Source organism: Sus scrofa, chromosome 12 (assembly GCF_000003025.6).
Source record: "Sus scrofa isolate TJ Tabasco breed Duroc chromosome 12, Sscrofa11.1, whole genome shotgun sequence".
NCBI lineage: Eukaryota > Metazoa > Chordata > Mammalia > Artiodactyla > Suidae > Sus > Sus scrofa.
This window is the reverse complement of record NC_010454.4, coordinates 22,654,675-22,680,828: the sequence shown is the minus strand read 5'-3', so window position 1 is coordinate 22,680,828 and position 26,154 is coordinate 22,654,675. Positions and strand designations below refer to the sequence as shown.

General features: G+C 57.6%; 1 protein-coding gene across 3 annotated transcripts; it reads left to right on the top strand.

Annotated features, from left to right (window-relative positions):
* Positions 26–25,909, top strand: STARD3 (StAR related lipid transfer domain containing 3). 3 transcript variants are annotated; one of them, XM_005653911.3, is made up of 15 exons: positions 26–193; positions 14,633–14,893; positions 18,947–19,024; positions 19,390–19,467; positions 19,580–19,633; positions 20,031–20,148; positions 20,617–20,715; positions 20,947–21,002; positions 21,359–21,451; positions 22,117–22,179; positions 22,296–22,391; positions 22,748–22,827; positions 22,918–23,022; positions 24,649–24,742; positions 25,156–25,909. In XM_005653911.3, exons 2-15 carry the CDS (start codon positions 14,684–14,686, stop codon positions 25,258–25,260), a joined length of 1,329 nt encoding a protein of 442 aa, XP_005653968.1. In that variant the 5' UTR covers positions 26–193; positions 14,633–14,683; the 3' UTR covers positions 25,261–25,909.

Below are 26,154 nucleotides of genomic sequence, written 5' to 3'. Positions count from 1 at the left end.
GGCTTGGGGGCGGGGTTGGGAGAGGGGGCGGTGCCTCGGGCCTAGTACCTCCCGGTTCGCTCCCGGGGGCGGACTCAGTGGCGGAAGTGGCGCCGAGAGGAGATCCCCTTCCGCTCGGAGGCGCCGCCGAAGCTTCGGAGCCAGATTGCGGCTGGGGCTGGGAAGAGCCGGAGCCGTGGCTGACATGGTGCAGGTGGGTCCGCGAGAGGTCACTGGGACCGGGTGGTGGTACGAGGGCTACGTCTCGCCGATGGATCCTGGCTCCCTAGCCGGTGTCCGTTCGTGGTTCGGTCCGACCCTTCCCACACCCTCCGCGCTCCAGGTTCCGCCCCCTTCCTATGCTCGGCCTCGCTCCACTCAGCGCGGGGTTGGAGGGTCGTCTGCGTTGACCCTCTACGGCCCCGCCTACTCGAGAGAGCCTTGGAAAGGCGTCCCGGATCGCCCTCCAAAGCCTCTCACGTTGCTGTGAGGGAAGAAGCAAGGGGAAGGTATCAGGGTATTAAAGGTCAGGATCTGGGGAGGGGTCAGGATCTGAGAATGAGGAGGAAAATATTTCCAAGTTCCTGGAGGTCAATGTCTCACCGTCATCCGGTCTCCCTCAACTTCCTTTGGAAACGACAGTGAATGACTTCCCAGTTGACATTATAAGGGCCCTTTAACGTATCTTTCTTGAGTTCTTAGAGGAGCATAACACCAGTGACATAAATTCTCAATTGCAGTAGTGAACACGTACCCATCACCCTCTTTTTTGGCTTCCACCGCGTCGGCATCCCCTTATTTTCCTCCTGCTCTTCTGACTGTAGAAGCACGGTTTCACATTCATCTCTCTTGCTCAGCCAGCCTCTTAACTCTGGATCTGGATGGTCTCATCCACTCTCATGGTTTCAGCTTTACACCACCTACATACCCCAGTCGTGTCCAGATCTACCTTTTCACCGAAGCCTCTCCCTGGAGCCTCAGTTGGCCTTAGGCTACTAGTTGGACAGCTCCACTTCAGCTGGAATTCACTCTGTCTAAACTTGAACTGCTCTTTTCCCCTGCAGATTCCTTCTTTCTCTGCCACCCCATCTCAGCCAGAAACCTAATAATTATCATATATTTCTCCCTCAACTCCCATATCTAAGAGGTGACTTAGTCCAGCTGACTTCCTGAACATGCTTCACATCTAGTCCTGTGCCTCCCTCTCTTCTGTGACCACTCTCGTTGATGTGTTTCTCACCAGGATGACCACAGTGGCTTTCCAGCAACTTCCAGTCATGGCTGCCTGCAGCTCAGTCTCCAAACTGCAATTCTTCTCATCCTTGAAAAACACAATTCATAGTATCACTTCCTTGTCGAAAACCCTTGGATGCTTTCCCATTGCCTATGGGAAAGGCTGCATCTTTAGCACAATTTACAGAGCTCTCTCTGATCTGACGCCTTCCCCGCCAGTCTTCCTGTGTGTATCCTAAGGTCCGACAGGGCACTGCAGGACATGCTTACCCACACCTTGCTGCTTTGTGTCTCTGTGCCTTTGCACGCACCAGCCCCGCTGCCTGGAGAGCCCCTTCTCCTCTTATTGGCTGGGCTGCCTTCTGCTTGTCCTGGAGTGCTCTGCTCAGGCAGCATCACCTTTGGATCACCTTCTGCCCAGCCCACCGCTCAAGGCGCAATATTGCCCCCTCTGAGTCCCTGCAGTGCCCTGTCCATGGTAGCACGATGATTGAGAATCAGATTTCCTGGTTTGTTTTTTTTTTTTTTGTCTTTTTGTCTTTTTGCCATTTCTTGGGCTGCTCCCACGGCATATGGAGGTTCCCAGGCTAGGGGTCCAATCGGAGCTGTAGCTGCCGGCCTACGCCAGAGCCACAGCAATGAGGGATCCGAGCCGCGTCTGCAACCTACACCACAGCTCATGGCAACACCAGATCGTTAACCCACTGAGCAAGGGCAGGGACCGAACCCGAAACCTCATGGTTCCTAGTCGGATTCGTTAACCACTGCGCCACGACAGGAACTCCAGATTTCCTGGGTTTTGACTCTGTTTTGTGACCCCGATGAAGTCCCTGCCTCGGTTTCCTCATTTGTCAAATGGAGATAGTAATGTGCCACCTGATAGAGTGATTGTGAGGATCAAATGAAATAATGTATGTTTAGGACTTAAAACAGGGAGCATGTGACGGTTCAATAAATAAGTGTTAGCTCTTACTGTTTACATGAGGATAATACAGAACCCTGGTTCTGACTTTTAATTTTACAAACTGCTTCAGGACAGTTGATGTGGCTTACTTCTCATTCTGTCCCAGAGCCCCAAAGCCTGACTCTTTGTCAGTAAATAAAATGCTGGGGTGGGAGGTTCCCGCTGTGGCACAGTGGGTTCATGATCTGCCTTGTCTCTGTGGAGGTACCAGTTTGATCCCCAGCCAGCACAGTGAGATCAGGATCCAGCATTACTGCAGCTATGGTGTAGGTCATAGCTGCAGCTTGGATTTGATCCCTGGTCGGGGCACTTCCATATTGCAGTGGGTGTGGCTGAAAAAGGAAACAAAACAAAACAAAAACGCTGGGGTGAGGGTGTTGGGGGCAAGATCTGGATTTTGAATCCAAAAGAGTAAAAGAGGAGTTCCCATTGTGGCTTAGTGCTAACGAACCCAACTAGTATCCGTGAGGATCCGAATTCGATCCCTGGCCTTGCTCAGTGAGTTAAAGGCTCCGGTGTTGCAGACATGGCTCGGATCTGGCATTGCTGTGGCCGTGGCGTAAGCTCCTATTGGACCCCTAGCCTGGGATCTTCATATGCTGTGGGTGTGGCCCTAAAAACACACACGCGCGCACCCCCCCAAAGTAAAAGACCAGGCCAGATGTTTAGTCTGCTCCTGAAATGAATCTGGAAATAGACGTTACATGGCAAGCGTTAAGTCTAGGGATGTGTACATGGAGCTCTGGGGACCTAAGGGAGAAGCAGGGTTCCTAAGAGATGACTTCCCAGAGTTGCCGACCGTCAGTGAGGGGCCTTAAAGCGGAGAACGAACTTGGCAGAGGGAGGTAGAGAACAGGGCGGCCTCTGAGAATGGAGAGCTGGGTCCTCTGAGCACAGAGCTCTACGTGGAGAGCCTTGCGGGGGAGGGGGCGGGCTGCCAGTGGAAGTGTCTCTTCTGCCAGGGTTGGGGAGGCCTTTCCTTGCCTGGCCATGAGGAAGTGTCCCCTTAGGCTAGGAGCCTGCAGGGACCATGCCCTGGGGAGGTCTGGAGGCCTGGGACCCAGTGTCCTGGGGCGGGCTCAGCATACATGCCTGGGGCCTGGGCCTGGGCGGTCAACCAGAGTCTGGGCCTTTGTTCAAGCCTGGAGTCCCCATGCCTCCAGCTGATAGATGCCTGAGTTAAAAGGCTTCTCCTCCCTGTAGCTTTCCTGACCTCACCCACTCTAGCCTGGGTCAGATGCTCCCTGCACTGGGAGCCCACGTCCTTTGTTTGTTCCTCCCTGGAAGTGCTGATCACGCATGGCACAGTGCATTATTTATCCGGCAGCCTCCCTCACCAGACCTGGAGCCCCTGAATGTCCCCGGAGACCGGCCCCGCGTCTGGCACGCCGTAGGCTCCCGGTTCACAGGCTGTGTTAAACAGAGCTCTCCCACGCCGAGACTTGTTTGGGGGAGGGGGTGCAGATGAAACCAAAAATCCTGTACGTTTGACAGCTCACACTTGTTCCAGTGATTGGTAGAGATGGTTGGCCCCATTTTACAGACAAGGAAGCTGAGACTTGGGACGTGAGGCCCAGTTCACTCAGCAGGAACTTAAAGAATCGGCTCCTGACTCCAGGTCCTCAACTATCTCCCAGAAACTCCCTCAGGCTCTCAGCTTCCAAAGGGGCAGCTACCACATCAGTGGGACAAGGGACAAAGAAAGCATCCCACCTGGCCAGTTGTGTGTCCCTCTGAACTTGTCCTCCCTGGGAAGAGGCTGTGCCTGGCTTCTGGCTGGTCAGGGCCGGTGCTGGGAGGAGTCTGTACCGAACTGCCCCCAGCCCTGCGGGGTCTTTCCCTTGAGGAGGCTGATAGGACCCAGGTCTCCCTGGAAGATGACTGGCCCTTTCCAGACTGACCTTGAGAACCTGACCTCACCAGTCCTCAGTTTTATTAGACAGCACCGAGGGGCGGGGTGGGGCTTGACTCTCCAGCCCTTGAGTAGGCCAGGGGTCAGAGGACCACAGAGCTGGGGGCATCTCTGACATTGAACAGGGCTCGCACATGGAGTGAGCCAGAGGGCTGTGTCGGTTCCTGTTTGTTAGGACTTGGCCGTGAGCTGTACCAGCGTCAGAACCTCCCAAGCTGGGGAGGGGAGGGGACAGGACAGTGATAAATACAGTTTCTGTTTTGGCCTGACTATGCCCTCTCCACTTCCCCAGAAGGAAAAGAGAAACAGAGCCTGGCTTGGGCTTTGAGATTTTGTCACGGCTGCCCTGTCCTGTCCTTAAATTCCTAGTTCTCCAGTGAACTTCCCAGAGTAGGGGGCACTAAGCCAGCTGCGCCGAGGCTGATGGCCTGGGCCACCGAGCCCTGAATTACAAGAGGGTCAGCACCCTAAGGCCAGGGCCCATCCTGCTGCCCAGCCGTGCTGACAGGGACCCTCAGTTTGAGTTTGGGTAGAGCGCCAGGCTGCACATGCCCCCCGCCTCGAACACTGTACCCATGGCCCCTAATAGCATGGCCGGAATAGCTACTGTTCATTAAACACAGGCACGTTTCGAGTGATATTTCTTTCCTTTCTTTCTCTTTCTTTCTTTCTTTCTTTCTTTCTTTCTTTCTTTCTTTCTTTCTTTCTTTCTTTCTTTCTTTCTTTCCTTTCTTTCTCTCTTTCTCTCTTTCTCTCTTTATTTCTTTTTTTTGTCTTTTCGTCTTGTTAGGACTGCACCCATGGCATATGGAGGTTCCCAGGCTAGGGGTCCAATCGGAGCTACAGCTTCCAGCTTATACCACAGCCTCAGCCATGCCAGATCCTCAACCCTCTGAGCGAGGCCAGAGATCGAACCTACAACCTCATGGTTCCTAGTCAGATTTGTTTCCACTGCGCCACAGCGGGAACTCCTCAAGTGCTATTTGTAATCCTTCCAGTAGCTCTGAGAAGTGGGCACTCTACCATCCCCATTTTTACAGATGTGGAAACTGATTTGGTCAAGGGCACACGCCTGATAAGGAATGGACTTGGCCTTTGACTCCGGTCTGCTGACCAACCCCCACACCCTTCGCCCTTTCCCTGGTTCCAGGGTGGGTGTTACGGATCCACAGGCCAGTGACCCTACCAGATGCATGAATACTGTGCCCTGGGGCTCAGGGGCTGAGGAGGCACGACTCTGAGGCTCCTGTCTAGCTGTGCCCCCACAGGGACGTGCTGAGCCTGAGACCGGGGCTTGGGGCAGGCTGAGGCTGAGGGCGAGTTTGCCCAGGAGGCGACTCTTGAACTGATCTCTGAAGTATAGGAGTCCCCTGGCAGGAGGGGTCATTCCAGAATGAGGAAACAGAGGGACTGGAGGCACAGAGGGGAGACCAGCAGACCACCGTGTATCCTGGGAGCACCCGTGATCCGGAGGGTACTGGGGGAGGCGTACCAGCCCCAGAGCAAGAGAGGAGGGCTGGGGACTCGCCATCTGAGGAATGTAACTGCCTCCCCTCATCTTCTCCCTGTGAACTGGGGCTCAGGGAAGAGGAGGGGAGCAGCCCTCTGCCTGAGGGTGCCCAGGAAACCAGTTCCTCTTGGCTCCTGGCGGTGCAGCCACAGAGGGCGGAGTCCAGCTCCAGGAGAGGCCTCTCCTTCAGGGCTGGGTGTGCATGTGATGCCGCAGGGAAGGGTGTAAACAGTCCAGTTTCCTGAGTATTTCCTCTGAGCCTCCTACCGGCCTGGGTAGTGAGCAGAGCACTGCAGTCCCCGTTCCAGTGGGAGAGGGCAAGGAGCAGACAGACCAGTCAGCATATAATATGTCTGGGGTGAGCAGTGCTGTGAAGAAGAGGCACTCAGGATAGGGCATGGAAGGAGGGCCGAATAGGGGGTTCAGGGGAGGCCTCTCCAGGGGGACCAGAGGGACCAGAATGGAGGGAGGGACCATTGCAGAGGCCTAGGGAAGGAACTCCAGATGGGACAGCAGGAGCAAGGGTCCTGGGGCACGAGCGCGCTTGATGTGTTCAGGAAACAGTGCTTGACGGTGTGACTGAGCAGAGGGTTCCAGCAGAGGAGGGGGCTTGGAGGCTGGGGTGGGGTGGGGGTGGGGACTTGGGCCTTTACTCTGGGTCAGCTGGAAGCCGTCGGAGGTTTGGGGCATTGGAGAGGTGTGGTTTGACCTTCACCAGGATCCTCTGGTTGCCATGTGCAGAATAGACCTGGGATGAGGACAAAGGGGGGTCAGGAGGCTGTAGCAGGTGAGAGATGAGGGCTCCCCTAGACGGGGCGATGGTGGCGGTGAGCAGTGGCAGAGACCCACTGGATGAGGAAGGGTTTGTGGATAGATTGGGTGTGGAGGGGAGGACGCTAGGATCTCTACAGGCCCTGGCTGGGTGGCTGTGAGCTCTCTGGGGTCTTTTGTTTTTGTTTGTTTTCTTTTTAGAGCCACACCCATGACCTATGGAAGTTTCCAGGCTAGAGGTCAAATCAGAGCTGCAGCTGCAGGCCTATGCCACAGTTACAGCAACGCCAGATCCAAGCTGTGTCTGTGACCTACATGGAAGCTCACAGCTACGCTGGATCCTTAACCCACTGAGCGAGGCCAGGATCGAACCCACATCCTGGTGGACACTAGTCGGGTTCTTAACCCGCTGAGACACAGCAGGAACTCCTCTTTGGGGTCTTTCAACACCTTGCTTCCAGCCAGCACAAGCTCTGGAGGCAGCCACATGTGGGTGTACCAGGTCCTAGCCTAGCCCTGAGGGAAGCCCATGAGCCCCTGGGATCAGCTCTGCTCCATCCAGGCTGGGGGAGCTGTGGGCAGGCCTCTCTGAGCTTCAGTCTCCCTGATCCCCCCATCCTCCAGCCCTTGGCAGGGGGTGTGATGAGTAAAGGAGAGATGTGTGCCGGGGGTCAGATGGGTGGTTGCCGGCCCAGATTTGTTCTCCTGGCCCATCTTGTTGTCGCAGGCCTGAGTGGTCTGTCCTCCCTCCCTGAGCCCGCTTCATCCAGCCTGGCCAGCGGCCGTCTCGTCTTGCTGTCCAGGCCCATCTTGTTGCAGCTCATGGCAACCCTGGATCCTTAACCCACTGAGCGAGGCCAGAGAGTGAACCTGTGTCCTCATGGATACTAGTTGGGTTTGTTTCCCAGATAGTTTATTGCCTGTGCTGAGCCACAACGGGAACTCCAGATCATTATTTTTAATAAGTCACTTAATCCTTATAATACCTCTGAGAAGTAGGTGCTGTTGTTACTGCCGTTGTACAGAGGAGAAAACTGCAGCCCAGACAGGGTCAGTGACCAGTACGGGGGAGGAGTCCAGGGTTCGAACCTTCTCCTGGCTTGGCGTCCAGTCCTTTTGGCTTCGCTGATTCCTCCTGATCTGTACTGAGTTAGAGGCCCCTCAGGGGAGCCCCCATGGCCAGTGTGGGGCTACTGCTCGCGTTTCCTAAGGAACACGGGCATGGGGGCGTGTTTAGAGCCCAGGGCCACCGTCCCCTGGGCCTGGGGAGAGGGTTTGGAGACGCCGCATGGCTCAGAAGTGAGAATCATTTCTAGATTTAGGTGAGACGTGTTCCTTCTGCTTGGGGTCACAGAGCACTGCTTGGGGAAGGATCTAACTGGAACTTGTGCAGCTTGGCCCAGCTGTCCGTCCATCGGAAGCTGGCGGAGGAAAGGGTGAGAGGACCGCAGAGGTGGTGCTGGTTAGCATCTACTGAGCGCTTACTCTGTGGTGCCGGCCGCTGTTCGTGCTCCCCACGCATCGCTGTCTCCTCTGATGCACGAGACGACCGAGGGTCAAGACAGGCTTCCCCCGTTTGCAGCTGCAGCCTCGGAGGCTTGCCGAGAGGGAGGGACAGTGTCCACACTGGGGACTTGCCTTGGCCAGGAAACACCTGCAGGAGCTTCAGAGAGATGGCTGGACCATCCGGCCTGGGGTGGGACTGAGCCCTGGGAAGCACCCTTTCTGTGCCCCTGCCACCTAAGAACTCAGGCAATCAGGCCCAGGGGCGTGCCTGGGGGGGCACCAGTGGGAGGGGTAATATCCGAGACCAGTGCTGGCCTCCTCCTTCACCCCAGAGCCTAGGCAGGGAGGGACAGCTCCCACTTCCCGCCCCACCCCCTGCGGGGGATGCTCACTGGCCTGGAGCTGGAGCAGCCGGGCCCTCGGTGAGCATCCATGGGGGAACCTGGGCTGAAGGCTGGGCAGCCTGTGCTGGGTCACCCAGCAGGTGAATTGTGGGCCTCAGATTTGAACTCAGACCTTTCGGGGTGATTTTATTGCACATTATTGTAGTGTGTGACCCCCCACCCCCGCTGCCACCGCATGAGCCACACTTAGTTTCCCTCTCACCCGCGTGGCCTTGCCAGCTGCTTGTTCCATCTCCACTCCCACAGCTCGAGCACCCGCCATGCTTCTCCTGGCACCTCCATAAATGCCAGCCCTTGGGGTAGCAATTATTACTGCCTTTTTTATTGTGGTAAAATATACATAACATAACATTTACTCTTTTTTTTTTTGTCTTTTTGCTATTTCTTGGGCCGCTCCCGCGGCATATGGAGGTTCCCAGGCTAGGGGTTGAATTGGAGCTGTAGCCACCGGCCTACGCCAGAGCCACAGCAACGCAGGATCCGAGCCGTGTCTGCGACCTACACCACAGCTCACAGAAACGCCGGATCGTTAACCCATTGAGCAAGGGCAGGGACCGAACCCGCAACCTCATGGTTCCTAGTTGGATTCGTTAACCACTGTGCCACAACGGGAACTCCAACATTTACTCTTTTAGCCCCCCCCCCAAACAATTTTTTTTAAGTTTATTTTTTTAGGGCCGCACCCATGGCATATGGAGGCTCCCAGGCCAGGGGTCGAATCGGAGCTGTTGCTGCCAGCCTACACCACAGCCACAGCAACATCAGATCCGAGCCACGAGCGTCTGCGACCTACACCACAGCTCATGGCAACGCTGAATCCTTAACCCACTGAGCGAGGCCAGGGATCAAACCTGCGTCCTCATGGATGCTAGGCAGATTCATTTTCCACTGAGCCACGACAGGAACTCCTAATTTTATTTAAATTTTACGGCCGCACCCTTGGCATATGGGAGTTTCTGGGCCCCGAATCAAATCTCAGCCACAGTTGTGACTTACACCGGATCCTTTAACCCACTGCACCAGGCTGAGGATTGAACTCACATCTCCGTAGTGACCTAAGCCGCCGCATCAAATTCTTAACCCACTGTGCTGCAGCGGGAACTCCCATTTTACCCTTTCTTTTTTTGGCCGCCTCATGGCATATGAGGTTCCTGTGCCCCAGACATGGCAATGTTGGGTCCTCAACCCATTGTGCCAGGGTTGAACCTGCATCCCAGCTCCAGAGACGCTGCCGAGCCCATTGCGCCGCAGGAGGAACTCCATTTTAGCTATTTTTAGGTGGACTGCTCTGTGGCATTAAGTATATTATTGTTCCCCTTTTTGATTGCAACTGAAAAGACCAGTCTCAGAATGGCTGTTTTTTTTGCTCCAGGGCACACGGCTGGTAAGGGCAGAGCGAGACTTGAATCCTGGTCTCAGAGTGCAGTTCTCTTTCCACGGTATCAGCTGCCTGCTGCTGTCAGCGCCGAGTCGGGACCCACCCCAAAGCCCCTGTGGCACTTGGGCTAGCGGGCTAGCGTTTCCTGGGGCAAGTGAGAGAAGGCCTGGCAGGGGCTGGAAGGGCTGTGCGCACCCCCCCCTTCCCCCCTGAGCTTCCCCTGTGTCCTGACTTGCCTGCTCCTTCCCACCCCTCTGGCCCTTCTGACCCAGGAGGAAAAAACCTCCGCTTCCCACCCTCCCCCTAGCTCACCCCGCGCCTTGGCAGCTCAGTTTCCACAAACACATCAAGTGTCAAGTCTACAGCCAGCCCAGGCGGACTCCTTCACGCCCCACGTGCTGTTCCACTCTTGACACCTCTGAAGGCGCTGGGGGGAGGCCGGTGACAGCAGGCGGTGGGCTTTGCGGGGCGGGGGTGGGGGGGTGCCGCCTCCAGCCTCCTGACACTCCTTCCCCCCGCCTCCCCTGTCAGGAGGGCGGTGTGGCGGGTGGAGGCGGGCACAGCTGCTCTGCTCAGCAGCCGCCACCTCCCATCCTCCAGGGAGAGGGACCTAGAGGACAAGTGCTTTGGGACTGTTGAGGGCAGTTCCAGGCTCAGGAGGTTTCCACCTCTTAGACTGGCAGGTGGTCTGACGTTGCTCAGAAGCCTTTTGAGGGAGTTCCCATCATGGCTCAGTGGCTAATGAATCCGACTAGGAACCATGAGGTTGCGGGTTCAATCCCTGGCCTTGCTCAGTGGGGTTAAGGATCCAATGTTGCCGTGAGCTGTGGTATAGGTCGCAGATGCAGCTTGGATCCACCGTGGCTGTGGCTGTGGTGTAGGCTGGTGGCTATAGCTCTGATTAGACCCCTAGCCTGGGAACCTCCATATGCTGCAGGTGCGGCCCTAGAAAAGACAAAAAAAAAAAAAAAAAAAAAAAAGAAGAAGAAGAAGAAGAAGCCTTTTGAAGTCACCTGGAGGGGGTTATTTTCAAGCCACCTCCAATAAGGTGCCTCAGGGGTGACCCTGGATGGAGCTGGAGGAAAGGCTGACCAGCAGGGTTCTCTGGGGCCACTTCCTGTGGCAGGACCCATGCCAGTTCTGTTTTTATCTGTTTTATATATTGAGGTTCCAAGTAAGGGATTTGTTTGCTCCAATTTTGTTTTTTTTCTTTCCTGAGAAAGGGGTTTTTTAGCAAACCACAGACTGGAGTTCCTGCTGGGGCGCCCTGGGATCAGTGATGTCTTGGTAGCCCTGGGACATGGGTTCAATCCCTGGCCTGTCACAGTGGGTTAACGGATCCAGCATTGCCACCTCTGTGGCTTAGGTCACAGCGACAGCTTGTATCTCCCTGGTCCAGGAGCTCCATATGCCTTGGGGTGGCCCAAAAAGAAAAACAAACAAACAAACCCCCACAGACCTTTTTCCCAGGTAGAGAAATGAGTTTGTTAAAACGGACTTGCTCGAAGTTGCTCGGGCTCAGTGGCTGTCCCGCAAGCAGGGGCTCGGGTCTTACTTAACTCCTGACCTGTGCTCAGTCTCCTCGACATGCTCTTGCTTATTGGGACCCCGAGTTCCTCTCACCGGGGAGGGTGACATAGGACCCCTCTGTGACTCTGGGCTGCCCCACCCCAGCTGCAGAGCCCCCGTTCCTGGCTGGCACGCACCCCTGCATCGGCAGCTCTCTCAGGTCCCCCCAACACCTCTGCTCTCAGCCCCCATCTGTGTCTCACGCTTCCCCAGGGACGCCTGGGTGTGTGTCACTGCCATTGCCACTCCGAGTGTGTCTCACACCCAAGCTGCTGCCACCCAAGGCCTGTCCCTAGAGAGGGAGGGAGAACTCAGGGGGAAAGGCAGACCCGGGAGCCGACTGGGAGTGGGGAAGCCGCAGCGCCCGGCGGTGAGATGGCCGAGGGGGTGGAGAGTCAGGGGAAGGGCAGCAAAGAGGAGAGAGAGACACGTGGGGGGAACCTGGAGAAAGGGAGAGAGGCTGATCTGATGGGAGAGGGATGGAGAGGAAGGCCCAGAGTGGGGCGAACAAAGACGGCCGCGGGAGAGGGACGCAGAGACGCTTCCCGAGAAAGGTAGAGAGGACATTTGTGAGAGAGACAGAGAGAGGAGGAGAGATGGAGACAGGTCTGGCAGGAGACAAAAAGGCTATTAGAGACAAGGAAATGTCACCTGCCCTGGAGCGGCAGCCCTGTCACCGTGAGGGATGCACTGAGCGTGCAGTCTGGCACCAGACCTCGCTGATGGATGTTGGGGCGTCCCGTTGCCAGCGGCCTCTTCTGACTGGGCCCAGCTTTCCTTCACTATCCTCTAGATGAGCTTGTCATGGGGACCCCGAGTGGGTGGGAGTGGAGGTGGCCTTGGGCTGGTACCGCTGAGAACAGTGAGCGCCTGTCTGTTGGGTTTGCGCAGAGGCAGAGGGGTGGGCGAGCCAGCTGGTTCAGAACCTCCTTCTGGCCACCGACTGGGGGCTTGTTTTGAACTTAGTAGATGGTGGGGCCCAAGGAAGGTAGCAGACAGCAAGGGTACGGAGGAGAGGGTGACTGGGCAGGGGAGACGGGTAGATCTTGCCTATCAAGGATCAAGGACAAAGATTGAGGTTCCTGGAGTTCCTGATATGACTCAGCGGTAACAGACCCGACGAGGAACCATGAGGACTCGAGTTCGATCCCAAGCTTCATCAGTGGGTTAAGAATCCGGCATTACCATGAACTGTGGTGTAGGTTGCAGACGTGGCTCAGATCCCGAGTTGCTGTGGGCTCTGGTATAGGCCAGGAGCTGCAGCTCCATTTCAATGCCCAGCCTGAAAACTTCCATATGCCTCGGGTGCAACCCTAAAAAGACCAAAAAAATAAAAAGATTTAGGTTCCCCCTCTACTGGCCCCCAAACCTGAGCCCCAGTGCTGGTGTGTGAGAAGTCTCTGGTAGACCTTTTTTTTTTTTTTTTTTTTAATGACCACACTCATGGCACATGGAAGTTCCTGGGCCAGGGACTGAATCCAAGCCACAGTTGTGACCTACACCAAAGCTGTGGTAATGCTAGATCCTTTAACCCAATGTGCCGTGCCCAGGCCAGGGGGATCGAACCCACACCTCCTCAGCCACCTGAGCCACTGCACTTGGAGTCTTAACCCAGTGGACTACCAAGGGAGCTCCCTCAGGAAGACTCTTTTTTTTTTTTTTTTTTTTTTTTTTTTTGTCTTTTTGCTATTTCTTTGGGCCGCTCCCGCGGCATATGGAGGTTCCCAGGCTAGGGGTCGAATCGGAGCTGTAGCCGCCAGCCTACGCCACAGCCACAGCAACGCAGGATCCGAGCCGCCTCTGCAACCTATACCACAGCTTACGGCAACGCCGGATCGTTAACCCACTGAGCAAGGGCAGGGACTGAACCCGCATCCTCATGGTTCCTAGTTGGATTCATTAACCACTGTGCCACAACGGGAACTCCAGGAAGACTCTTGATTGCATCCCAGGAGGACAGGCCCTACCACGCTGTCCTTCCCCTGCCTCTCAGGGCTCCCGCCAGCAAATTGGTGGAGCAGAGACCTTAGGCCTGGAGGCTGCATGGCAGGGAGGGAGTGGTCTGGGGGCCTCTTGTCTCTAGGGTTCGTGAGGATTTTAGCCTCATGATTGAACAGGGTTAAGGGATGTTTGGTAAGGCCGGTCACCTCTCAGCCGTGGCTATTGTGTCTGAAGAATAGGAGTCACCCTCCTGTTCTGTGGGTGCAGTTGGAGCTCGGGAGGATGGCTGGTTCTTCCTCTCTTTAGGGTTTGCCCTGGTCCTCTCTACCTGCGTAGCACGGAGCTGAGGGCCACAAGACACCCTCTGGGTCATGCATTTATTCAGCCATCAATTATTCCACACCTATCAGGTGCCAGCCTTGCGCTGGGTCCCAGGAGACAGCAGTGACCAAGTCAGGGAAAGGCCTGCACTGCAGAGTTTGCAGAATAATGAGTAAGATCATTCTGGATGGTGAGAATTCCCTGAGGAGGGTAGAGCCCCGTAAATTAACCGGGACCCGGGAACAGGAGGGTAGGAGGCTTTGGAGCTGCCGGTGGAGAGGACTGGAAAGCCTTTTCCACGCAGGGGAGAGCTGGGGCTCAGGCCCCGAGGCAGGGGCCTTGCCTTGAGAGAGGAGCCAGGCAGAGTCGCGAGGAGGGTGCCGTTATCCTAGGACCAGTGGGGAGCCCCGGGAGGGTTGCAAGCAGGATCTGATGTGTGTTCTAAAAACGCTTTCTCTGGCTGCCGTGTGGAGAAGTGGCTGCAGCAGGGTGAGAGGGGCGGCCTGGAGATGCCACCAGGAGGAGCAAGTTGGAGGGACCTGAGAGAGGGGTGGTGCTGGTTGGTGCTCAGGTGGGGGTGGTGGGGGTGAGGCCAGAGAGAAGGACCAAGATGTCACCCCTCTGTCCCACCATCCCAGGCCCAGCTGGCTCACTCTGAGACCCCGCTCCAGGAAGTCCTTCCCAGTTGCCATGGATTAGGGGGTGGGAGGGTAGGGCTGGCTGCCGGAGGGAAATGTGGCTTTGTGCTGGGAAAACAAAGAACAGAGCTTGGGGCAGTCTTCTCCTGGGGTGGGGGCGGGCCCGAGGCTGGTGACAGGGCCTGAGGCTGAACCACAGGGCAGGGCTTGGCAGGGGCAGGCTCTGCCCCCAGCCTCGTGGAGGATCCCAGAGGCCCCTCCTAGGGGGACCGTGGGGCCGCAGGACTCTGCTTAGGGGGTGGTGACCCAGACCCCTCCAGCCTAGAAGTCAGGGCACTGGAGGGAAATTGGGCAGAGAGGGCCCTGGGTTAGGTGGGGTGCGGGGTCAGATGTAGTTGGGAGCAAAAGAGGTCCCTGGGGGCTACATGTGAAGGGATGCAGGGGGTTACTGGTGCCTCCAGGACTCTGATCTCTGTGATCTGAACCAGCCGCCCGCCTTCCCACAGCCGTGCCTCTGAGGCCCAGCCCTCCCTGCCTGGAGGTGGGGACCCACCAGGATGAGCAAGCTGTCCGGGGAGCTGGCCTGCGACCTGGAGCGCAGCCTGCCAGCTGTGGCCTCGCTGTCCCACAGCCAGAGCCTCCCCTCCCACTTGCTCCCGCCGCCTCCCGAGAAGCGCCGGGCCATCTCCGACGTCCGCCGCACCTTCTGTCTCTTTGTCACCTTCGACCTGCTCTTCATCTCCCTGCTCTGGATCATCGAGCTGAACGTGAGTGGGGCTGGGGGTGGGGTGGGGGGGGAGTGTCTGGGCCTCAGTTACTCCATCTGCCGAATGGGGGAGGGGTTGCCTGGGGAAGAGGGGGTGATTTCCAACTAAAACGAAGAATGAGAAGATAAGAACAGCTGTTCTCATGTAACAGAGAAAGAAAATGGGGCTCAGAGAGTTTGAATCATTTATCAGAAATCTCTCAGCAAGTATGTGAAGGAGGCAGGGTTTGAATCCAGATCCTCTGGCTCCAGAGTTCACACTCTAGACCTTTGCACCATACTGCCCCCTAGTGGACACTCTTGAGAAAGGAGAGCCCAAAGGGCTCTGGTGGAGCTGGTGAAATTTATTAATTTATTATTATTATTATTATTACTATTATTATTTTGCTTTTTAGGACCGCACCCGCAGCATATGGAGGTTCCCAGGCTAGGGGTCGAATCAGAGCTACAGCTGTCAGCCTACACCACAGCCACAGCCGCAACGGGATCCGAGCCGCATCTGCGACCTACACCACAGCTCTCGGCAACGCCAGATCCTTAACCCACTGAGCGGGGCCAGGGATCGAACCTGTGTCCTCATGGATACTAGTCGGGTTCATTACCACTGAGGCACAGCAGGAACTCCCAGCAAACATTCTTTTGCGCTGGGTCCAAGGCACTGAACTTAAAGCAGGGGGTAAGGAGCAACCAGTAAAAACTCCCAGTTCCCAATGGTGCCCCCCTTTCCTTCCACATTTTGAATACCCCTCCAGTGTCCCCCAGTTTGGCCTCTTGGGTTTGGTGAGATGCCACCTAGCAGTCTGCCACCCTGTCCCCCTGCGATGGGGTCTGATCTCTGGGTGCCAACAGGGCAGAGCAGGCCCCGATGCAGAGGCAGGAGCCGTGGAACAGGGCATCCCAGGCTTGGTCCCGTCCCAGCTTCTCCTCTCTACAGCAAGGGATGCAGCCTCTCTGAGTCTCCCCTCATTGGCCTTGTGAGAAAGTGGGACCGAGTTCGGGGTGGCAGGTGCCCTTCCTCCAGATCTCAAGCCCAGGTGTCAGGAAAATGATAACTTTGTTGCTAGAAACGAGGCGTTTCGGGAAGGGGCTGGTTTAGGGGTGAAGAGGATAAGTTTGATTCTGAGCATCTTAATCTGGAGGGCAAGGCAGGGCTCTGAAGGTCACTGTCCTTTGTGCACAGAGAGGCGCGGGCAGCTGCAGCAAGAAGCCACAGCCACGAGGGACCTTAGGGACCATCTTACTGTGATGAGAGAGCTGAGGTTCAGGGCCAGCTGAAGAGCTTCCAAGGTCTTAGGCATTCTTCCTTTTGAGGTCCCATCCAGCATCCAAGCAAGGCACTAAAATTCACCCACATCCTTCATTCAGTATATATTTTTTCTTGCCAGCAAAGAGGTGAAAACATTTGGATCATTTTACTTTCAAAACTCTCTGGCTGTATTGGCTGGAATAGCTCAGCAATCATCATGCAGGCTTGGGAATTCTCGCAAAGTGAGGAAATCTAACCTCCAGCTTGTTTTCGAATGTGGTGAAAAGTTTCAGAATGCTGGATTTAACAGTAGAGTTAACATAATGTTTCACTTGGTAGACAATTAAAATTGTATTCGTTTCGGATTTTGTCATTTTGTTATTATTCTGTATTAGGGCTGCACCCAAAGCATATGGATGTTCTCTGGGCCAGGGGTTGAATCTGAGCCACAGCTGCAACCTACACTGCAGCTGCAGCAACGCCAGATCCTTTAACCCACTGTGTCAGACTGGGGATCGAACCTGTGCCTCTGCAGTGACCTGAGTCACTGCAGTGAGATTCTTAACCCAGTGCACCACAGCGGGAACTCCTTGGTTTTGTCATTTTGTTTTTGTACTTTGGAGCATATGTATTTATAGTTTTTTTTTTGTTGTTGTTGTTATTGTTGTTGTTGTTGTTGTTGTTGCTATTTCTTGGGCCGCTCCCTCGGCATATGGAGGTTCCCAGGCTAGGGGTCGAATCGGAGCTGTAGCCACCAGCCTACGCCAGAGCCACAGCAACGCGGGATCCGAGCCGCGTCTGTGACCTACACCACAGCTCACGGCAACGCCGGACCCTTAACCCACTGAGCAAGGGCAGGGACCGAACCCGCAACCTCATGGTTCCTAGTCGGATTCGTTAACCACTGTGCCACGACGGGAACTCCTGTATTTATAGTTCTTGAACGGACAGTGTGTTACCCAGTGGATGCGGGGATCCTGGCCTGGTTATAAGCCAGAGCCTGCAAAGCAGGGACTGGAACTCAGCTATTCTGAGTCCTGATGCAGTCAGTGCAGGCGGGTACCCAAGCAGAGAGAAAGTTCCCTATAAAAAAAAAAGGTAGGCAGGAGTTCCCGTTGTGGCTCAGCAGTAACAAACGTGACTAGTATCCATGAGGATTCGGGTTCCATCCTTGGCCCCGCTCAGTGGGTTAAGGATCCAGCATTGCTGTGAGCTGTGGTGTAGGTTGCAGACATGGCTCGGATCCCACATTGCTGTGGCTGTGGTATAGGCTGGCAGCCACAGCTCCATTTCAACCCCTAGCCTGGGAACCTCCATATGCTGCGGGTGGAGCCCTAAAAAGACAAAGAAAAAAGATGGAGCACAAGAGGGAGCAGTCTGAGGAGTAAGAGGAGGGCCATGCTGGGGTGAGGTGTGGTGTCAGGCTGGGGGTAGGGGGGTCACGGACTCCACAGGGCTTGGAGTGGTCTCAAAATAGAGGCATGTGGTGGAGATGTGCCAGGGGCTCAAGGGGCTGTCTGCATTGCTGGCTCCTGTCCCGAGCATCAGAATCACCCAGGAGCTTTTGACATTCCAGATGCTCAGCTCACCTGGAGATTCAGACCCAGTGTCTGAATGTCTGTATCTTTAACAGGCCTCCCCGCCCCAATTCAGGATATCCCACCAGAGATTCGAAGCCCCAGTCTAGGTGGTGATGAAGGGTTGTCCCCTTCAGGGCTCCTGGGCTCCATTCCCCGGAGTCCCTCTGTGCTCCTTCTCTGGGGGCTGGCACCCCACTCGCAGCGGTGTAGGCCTGCCACCTGCTTCCTCCCGAGGCGTCAGGCTGCAGTCTACTCTGGGTCCATCCAGACCCCTCACTCCCCAGCCAGGGTCTCAGGGGTCCTATTGGAAATGTGTGGGTGTGCTAGGGCGCGGATGGGGGACAACAAGGCCCAGGCTGCTCTCTGCACGCTGTCCTCTCTAGCAGCGTGATGGATTTTGCCCATTAAGCACAAACCTAATCAATTGATTTGCCACCTGGGGCTCCGTCTGACACCACTGCCCACCCTTGGCCCCCATCACCCCAGATGGATGCCTGGCTGGGAAGATGGAGCACCACAGTAGTGGGAGGGAGATGAAATTATGCGAGAGGCAGGCCCCCGGCACCCTGTCTGCCAGCCCTACCTACCCGCATTGGGCCCATCGTTCCCCTCCCCACCACGCAGCCCCAAGGCCCTCCAGGTCTGCCCCTCTGCCTCTTCCTGAGCAGCGTGCCCATGAGTGTCAGAGGCTCAGCCCTGCCTGTCTGGGCTCCCTGGGTCCTTAGAGACACAGTATTTAAAAAGAAAAAAAGGAGTTGCCATTGTGGCTCAGTGATTAAGAACCGACTAGTGGAGTTCCCATCATGGCTCAGTGGTTAACGAATCCGACTAGAAACCATGAGGTTGCGGGCCTCACTCAGTGGGTTAAGGATCCCTCGTGCCATGAGCTGTGCTGTAGGTCACAGATGCAGCTCGGGTCCCACCGCGTTGCTGTGGCTGTGGTGTAGGCCGCAGCTGCAGCTCCATTTCAACCCCTAGCCTGGGAACCGCCATATGCCGTGGGTGTGGCCCTAAAAAAGAAAAAAACAAAAAAATCAACAGCCGTATTAGTGCTGGAGTCTCAGGCCTCCGGCTCAGCTCCCCTGGTGCCTCCTTGGGTGGTAGCTTAGCGTTTAGAGCCTCGCCTCCAGGCTCCACCTTCCCCTGCATCCTCCCCGCCTCAGGAGGATGAAGGGCAGCCCTGGGGACGTGGTTCTGCCTGCACACTTACCCCGTCTCCCTCTTCCAGACCAACACAGGCATCCGGAAGAACTTGGAGCAGGAGATCATCTACTACAGCTTTAAAACTTCCTTCTTTGACATCTTTGTGAGTGATCTTGGGGATCCCGGGGGCAGAGGGGGCGCAAGGGCCCGACCCTCTTCGTCCTGCCACACACGTCCTAAGCTGATCAGGGAGACTTGGCTTCCGTCTTCAGGGAGCTCCTCAGTGTTCAGATGGTTTCCTAGACGAGGCCCCTCCTTCAGAGACACCCCCCCCCCAGGTGGGAGGGGAAGACAAGACCCCTATCCAAGGACACATGCGAGTCACCCCCAAAGGAACACCGACTCGGTCCTCTCTCCCTCCCGGGTGGTGGGGACCTAGGGGAGCAGGACTGGAGGGGGAGGCCTGCCATCAGCAGGGGTAGGGCCATTGGCTGGCCTCTGATGCCCCCCCACCCCGCCGCCCCCCAGGTCCTGGCCTTCTTCCGCTTCTCCGGACTGCTCCTGGGCTATGCTGTGCTGCGGCTCCGGCACTGGTGGGTGATTGCGGTAAGATGCCACTTTCCTGGCAGCTCTCGGGCCCTGGCAGGGCTGGTGAAAGCGATGGGACGGAGGAGGACTCACTCCTCAGCCTCTGTGTCCCCTCTCCCTCCTCGGGCAGGTCACCACACTGGTGTCCAGTGCATTCCTCATTGTCAAGGTCATCCTCTCTGAGGTTAGTGGCTGCAGGGTCTGACTGGTCTGGTGGGCATCTGACCTGAGGGATGGGCTTCTCCCAAGAAGGGCGTGCTTCTCTGATGTGGGGTGTCTGCACTGTTGTCAGGGTTGGGGTGAGGGGGAAGCTCTCCTTTGATACCTGAAGGGGTCACCTTCCCTGGCTTTCCCCACTTACCCTGCTGCAGCCCCGGGAACAGAAAGTTCCTCCTCCAGTCTAACCTTAGTTTAGCCTGCTGCAGGATTCATTCATCCATCCATCCCAGAGGCATGTGCCACAGAGGGTCCCCATGCAGCTGGAACCTGAAGTGGGGTGTGTGCCAGGGGTGGTAGCCCCAGGGTGGGGCTCTGGGCTTAGGGGATCCCCCTGCCATGGAGCTTAGCCCCTCCCTCCACAGCTGCTCAGCAAAGGGGCTTTCGGCTACCTGCTCCCCATCGTCTCCTTTGTCCTCGCCTGGTTGGAGACCTGGTTCCTTGACTTCAAAGTCCTACCCCAGGAGGCCGAGGAGGAGCGATGTGAGTGCTGGGCGGGGGGAGGGGGTGCGGCGAGGGTCATCCCCACCCAAGAGAGGAGAGCTTGGAGTTCCCGGTGTGGCTCAGTGGTAACGAATCTGACTAGGAATCATGAGGTTGGGGGTTCAATCCCTGGCCTCGCTCAGTGGGTTAAGGTTCTGGCGTTGCCATGAGCTGTGGTGCAGACCTGGCTCGGATCCCACATTGCTGTGGCTGTGGTATAGGCTGGCAGCTATAGCTACACCCTAGCCTGGGAACCTCCATGGGCTGTGGGTTTGGCCCTAAAATAAAAGACCAAAAACAAAAACAAAAACCCGAAAAAACAAGAGAGGAGAGTTTCAGGCATGAGAGCTGGTTCTGAGCCAGCTTGCTGACTCTGCCTCCGAGAGCCTTGGGGTGAGCCCGGGCTGGGGGTCTTAAGGCCTGACTCTCCTTGGTCCGGGCAACGGCTGCCCACATCTACTCCCTCAGGGTACCTTGCTGCCCAGGCTGCTGTCGCCCGAGGGCCCCTGCTCTTCTCCGGTGCTCTGTCCGAGGGCCAGTTCTATTCACCCCCAGAATCCTTCGCAGGTGACGGCTGGTGGGCGAGGGAGCTGCCTCCAGGGCGGGCGGGGCTTGAAGAGGAGTGGGGTGGCTGAGTGTGTTCTTTCTGTGCCTTCTCTCAGCTCCCTGGGGAGAGTGAGCAGCCCTCTCCCACACGCTTTTATCCCCCCCACATCATCGCACTTGTACCCAAACCCCACCAGCTCCCCGCACTCTCCCCACCTCTTCCCATTGTCATCCGTGCTTGTTTTCCCACAGGGTCTGACAGTGAATCAGACGAAGAAGTTGTTGGGAAGAAAAGCTTCTCTGCCCAGGTATTTGGCTGCCTGCCCCCACCCCGGGTGGGCACCCCCTAGAGGGGCCAGGGCTGGGCGCAGCCAGGGTGGGCAGGGGCTTCCCAGCAGAGGGTGGGCCTCAGGCAGTCTGAATGCCAGTCAGCACCCCCTGGGTGGCAGGCCCATGGGTCTGCTTCCTGCCTGGGACCCCCCCGGGGTAGCAGCCACAGCCACAGCCCCCAGGCCCAGGAATCCCTGCGCTGGGTCCCATGTCTGGACCTCTGGCTGGGTCGGGCTCCCGAAAGAGACAGGTAGTGTCCAGAGAAGGACCGGGCCCTGACGAGCTCGGGGGCCGATCCCAGGCTGAGCCCTTCCTGCCTCCCCTCCCCGACCAGGACCGGGAGTACATCCGCCAGGGGAAGGAGGCCATGGCAGTGGTGGACCAGATCTTGGCCCAGGAGGAGAACTGGAAGTTTGAGAAGACTAATGTAAGCAACCGCTCTCCCACCTGAGCTGCCTACACGTGCTGAGAGTTTTCACGTGGGGTGCGTTCACTCTTTTTTCCTGGGGCCTGCGAAATAGACCCAAAGATCACACAGAGCTGGAACCGTATTCCTGCCCCAGGAGAGGGGGCTGGGCCCTGGGGTGGGCCCCTCGGTCTGGCTGGATTGGATGTCTCCCGCTGACCCTCCCCCCGCCCCCCGCCCCCTCCCTGCTGCTCTGCTCCCTCGGCTCCGGCTTTGAAGGGGAAGCCAAGCTTCTGCCCTGTGTCCGGTGTTTTGTTTCATGATCAAAACACTATTATCTAAAAGGATGGCAGAGAGCTTGGAAAACAGAGGGGAAGCATCGTTGTCCTTTCCTCTGGCCAGTTCCTCTGGCAGCCCTTGTGGGCCTGGAGACACGGTCCCTCATGCTCGCAGCCGCAGCTGTGCTCCTGCCTTTTAACTTGATATCAAAAGCCTTTCTCTCACGGCAGGACATTTTGTCAGAACCCCTGGGTTTAAACGGCTGCTCACATAGCCCCAAACTCCTGGAGCTTTCTCCCCTGAGCTGTGCAGAACCCACCCTGCCGATCAGCCATTCCTGCCCCCACTCCCGCCGCCCCCTTGGTCCCCTTGCTCACCTCCCTGCCACCCTTCTGTCCCTGCCACAGGAATATGGGGACACTGTGTACACCATCGAGGTTCCTTTTCATGGCAAGACCTTCATCCTGAAGGTGAGGGTGGGAGGCAGTGTTCTGGAATCTCGTGCCCTCCCTGGGACTCGTGGAGGGGGCCGGGGGTGGGGGACCCTGGGGCGGGCATCTCCCAGCCCTTTGCCCGCCCTGCCCAGACCTTCCTGCCGTGCCCTGCGGAGCTGGTGTACCAGGAGGTGATCCTGCAGCCCGAGAGGATGGTGCTGTGGAACAAGACGGTGACTGCCTGCCAGGTGAGCCGCCCAGCCAGGGGGCCAGGCCTGGCCACCCCTCCAGGCAGAGGCAGGGCGACACGGCATATGGAGGGCACGGTTGTTGTACCCCAGCAGGACCAGTGAGCCCCAGGGGACGAGGTCCCGTCATTGGACTGCTCTGGGCCTCGGTCTCCCCATCTGTAAGAGGGAGGTGGCCAGTACGCACGCCTCCTGGAGAGGGGGGTGTGGGTGGAAGGAGGGAGTGCTCAGAGGGCCTGGCCCAGCGCCCCCGCATGGCACTCGCTCTTAGTTGAGGGGCCTGAGCAGAGAGCAGGCGGGCCCCGGGCTATCCTGAGCTTTTCCCCGGGGCGGCCGCACCTCCCTCCGCACCGCAGATCCTGCAGCGAGTAGAAGACAACACCCTCGTCTCCTACGATGTGTCTTCGGGGGCCGCGGGCGGTGTGGTCTCCCCCAGGTGAGCGCCCACCAAGACCCCCGCCTCAGGCAGGCCACCTGCCCTTGGAACCTTCTCGGCAGCGCCTGATCTAATCCCCTGTCCCCCCAGGGACTTCGTGAACGTCCGCCGCATCGAGCGGCGCCGAGACCGATACCTGTCCTCGGGCATCGCCACCACGCACTGCGCCAAGCCCCCGACGCACAGATACGTCAGGTGAGCCTCCCCTTGCCTGGGGCGGTCCCCGCCGACCCTCCCCTGACGGCCGTGGGTTACAGGACAGGGCGGCCTGTAGAGCCCCCTTTGTGTCCCCGTCCCGCTGGGCTTCGCCCCTCCTGCTTCCTAGTCCTGCTTCTCTGCTGGAGCCTGGGGAAGGAGTGGCAGGAACCACCGCCACCCCCGCCAGACTGGAGGGCAGCCACTGGGCAGACCCAGGTGGGGAGGAGTAGGCACCAGCCGCGGGGGAGGGGGAGCCTCGAGGTCGTGCTGGCCTGAGACCTGAGCAGGAGGCTGTGTGTTGTTCTTTTTTTTTTTTGCTTTTTATGGCCGCACCTGTGGCACATTGACGTTCCCAGGCGAGGGATCCAATCGCAGTTGTAGCTGCCCGGCCTACGCCACGGCCACAGCCAGGCCAGATCCGAGCTGTGTCTTCGACCTACACCACAGCTCACGGCAGCACCGGATCCTTAACCCACTGAGCGAGGCCAGGGATCGAACCTCCATCCTCATGGATACTAGTTGGGTTCCTAACCCACCCAGCCACGACAGGAACTCTGAGGCTGTGTTCTGAAGCATCTCCTGCCTGAGGAGACTCAGGTCCCCTTGTCCCTTTCTCCCTGGGCCTTGCCTTTTCTCCCAGATCCCTCAGAGGTCCCTCCAAAGGAAGAGGCATTTCTGCCCCTGCCGCAAAGCGTCCTCCACGTCCCCTGCTGTCTCATCCTAGTGCTGCAGGTGGCCTCCTCCCAGCTACCCCGTCTTCCCCTTCCATCCTGGGGTTCCACAGAGAGCACTGTCTTTGAGTGTCAGCTCTTGCTCCGCCACCACCGCAGACTTGCTGGGGGAAGGACAAGCTCGTTTCCCCTCTGGGTGCCAACTTCCTCATCTACAGAATCAGGGGAGCTGTGGGCAAATATAACAGAGATGGGGGAGTTCCCGTCGTGGCTCAGTGGTAATGAACCTGACTAGTATCCATGAGGACGTGGGTTCGATCCCTGGCCTCGCTCAGTGGGTTAAGGATCTGCATGGTGGGTTAAGGATCCAGAGTTGCTGTGGCTGGGGTGTAGGCCAGCAGCTACAGCTCCTCTTGGACCCCTAGCTTAGGAACTTCCATATGGCCACCTGTGTGGCCCTAAAAAACAAACAAACCAAAAAAACCCCAAAAAACAAAAAAAAACCAGACATGGGATATGAACCATACAGCTCAGGCGCTGATGCCTCTCAAGAAGGCGCCCCCTCCTGGAGCTTAGAGGCACTGCACCACTCCCAGAACTGGGCTGGGGTGAGATGTACCCACCCAGGCCATTCCCTCGGCTGGAGCAGATCTGGACTCCCTGGATAGACTAGATGAGGGCTAGGACGGTGGTCAGCTCCGTGCCCCTGGGGCTCTGCAAACATGGACAGGCTGTTGTAGGAGGATTCGAGCATCATGTGGCGGTGGAGTGGAAGGCCAGGGCCTGTGGCCTCTGGGACACTTGTCCTGCGCCCTGCTCAGGCAGGGTAGGGGTTGCTAGACCAGCAGCTTCCCTGTCCCACCTCAGTCCACGATGGGCCCAGAATGGGGTAGCCTGGGGGTCAGGGGTTTTGCCTGGCTCCAGGGTCCTCCATCAGTGCCTCTGTCCTCAGGGGAGAGAACGGTCCTGGGGGCTTCATCGTGCTCAAGGCAGCCAGTAACCCCCGCGTCTGCACCTTCGTCTGGATCCTTAATACAGATCTCAAGGTGGGGCTCGGTGGAGTGGAGGCGACTCTGCTCTGTGACCTTGGCTGCTCCCGGCCCTGCTCAGGGCCTCCCCTGCTCTCTGCCTCCTTTCTTACTCTAAAATCTGGGGCAGGGTCCAGATGGTCCTCTCATCTTGAGTTGCTGGAGGGCCTGTGCCTCCTCTTTCTCCCTCTAACTCCCGAGGCCCCGAGGAAGGGCAGCTGGCTGGCAGCCCAGCACCCCTGGGGTCTGTTTGTGTGGTTCGTGCCAAGACCCGGGCCCGGCCTGTTCTCCCAGCCAGGGGTCGGGGGAGAGGGCGGCCTGGGCTGCAATCCAGAGCTGCACCTGGCCCAGAGCACCCCCTGCTGGTGCCAGTTGTTGAGGGGGAGCCCCTGCCCAGGGCAAGCCTTCCTGGAACTTCTCGCCTCCCCCAGGGCCGCCTGCCCCGGTACCTCATCCACCAGAGCCTCGCCGCCACCATGTTTGAATTTGCCTTTCACCTGCGGCAGCGCGTCGGAGAGCTGGGCGCCCGGGCGTAAGTGTGCCCCCTCGCCACCCTGCGGGCCAGGGTCCTGTTGCCACAGCTTCCAGAGCCAGAGAGGGCCAGCTGGGCTTCCCGCTGCCCACAGAGGACCTGGCTGCAAACACTGGGGAGGAAGAAGCTCCCATGGCAGCACCTTGGCTCCGAGCTGCTGCCACCCTCTCCCGCCCTGCGCTGTGCCTGGGAGCCCTGGCTGGCAGCAGGTCGAGGGCTCAGGCGTCTGGACTCCGCTGCTGACGCGAGTGTGGACTATCCTGCTGACGTTTACACGGCGTCCCTGCCATAGTCCTGGAGGAGGAGTTCCACTGTCCCCTACGTGGCCAGGGGCAGGGTCTGGAATGGAAGCCTCAGACACGGTTGGGGAGGGCCAGGACCCTGGGCAGGACGGGGGTCAGGGAGCCTCATCACCAGTGTGAAGGTGCCAGAGCCCCTCCATCTGTCTGCTCTCATCAGTGGTTTTTTAGGATTATTTAAAGGGTCTGGGACCTTTTTCCACTTGGACGTGTCGGGGTACAGGTGGCAGGTGGGAGAAGTGGGTGCTGGCAGGGGACCTGTTCTCCCAGGTTCTCTCCAGGTCACCTCCCCCGCCCAGGGCCTCCCTGGGGACCTTTGTCATTTGAGCCAATTAAAAATACGAACTTGGAGTTCCCGGGTGTCTTAGTGGGTTGAGAATCTGGCGTTGTCACTGCTCTGACCCGGGTTGTTGCTGTGGTGTGGGTTTGATCCCTGGGCCAGAAACTTCCACAAGCCGTGGGCATGGCCACAAAAACCAACCAGGAGGGAGTTCCCGTCGTGGCGCAGTGGTTAACGAACCTGACTAGGAACCATGAGGTTGCGGGTTCGATCCCTGGCCTTGCTCAGTGGGTTAACGATCCGGCGTTGCTGTGAGCTG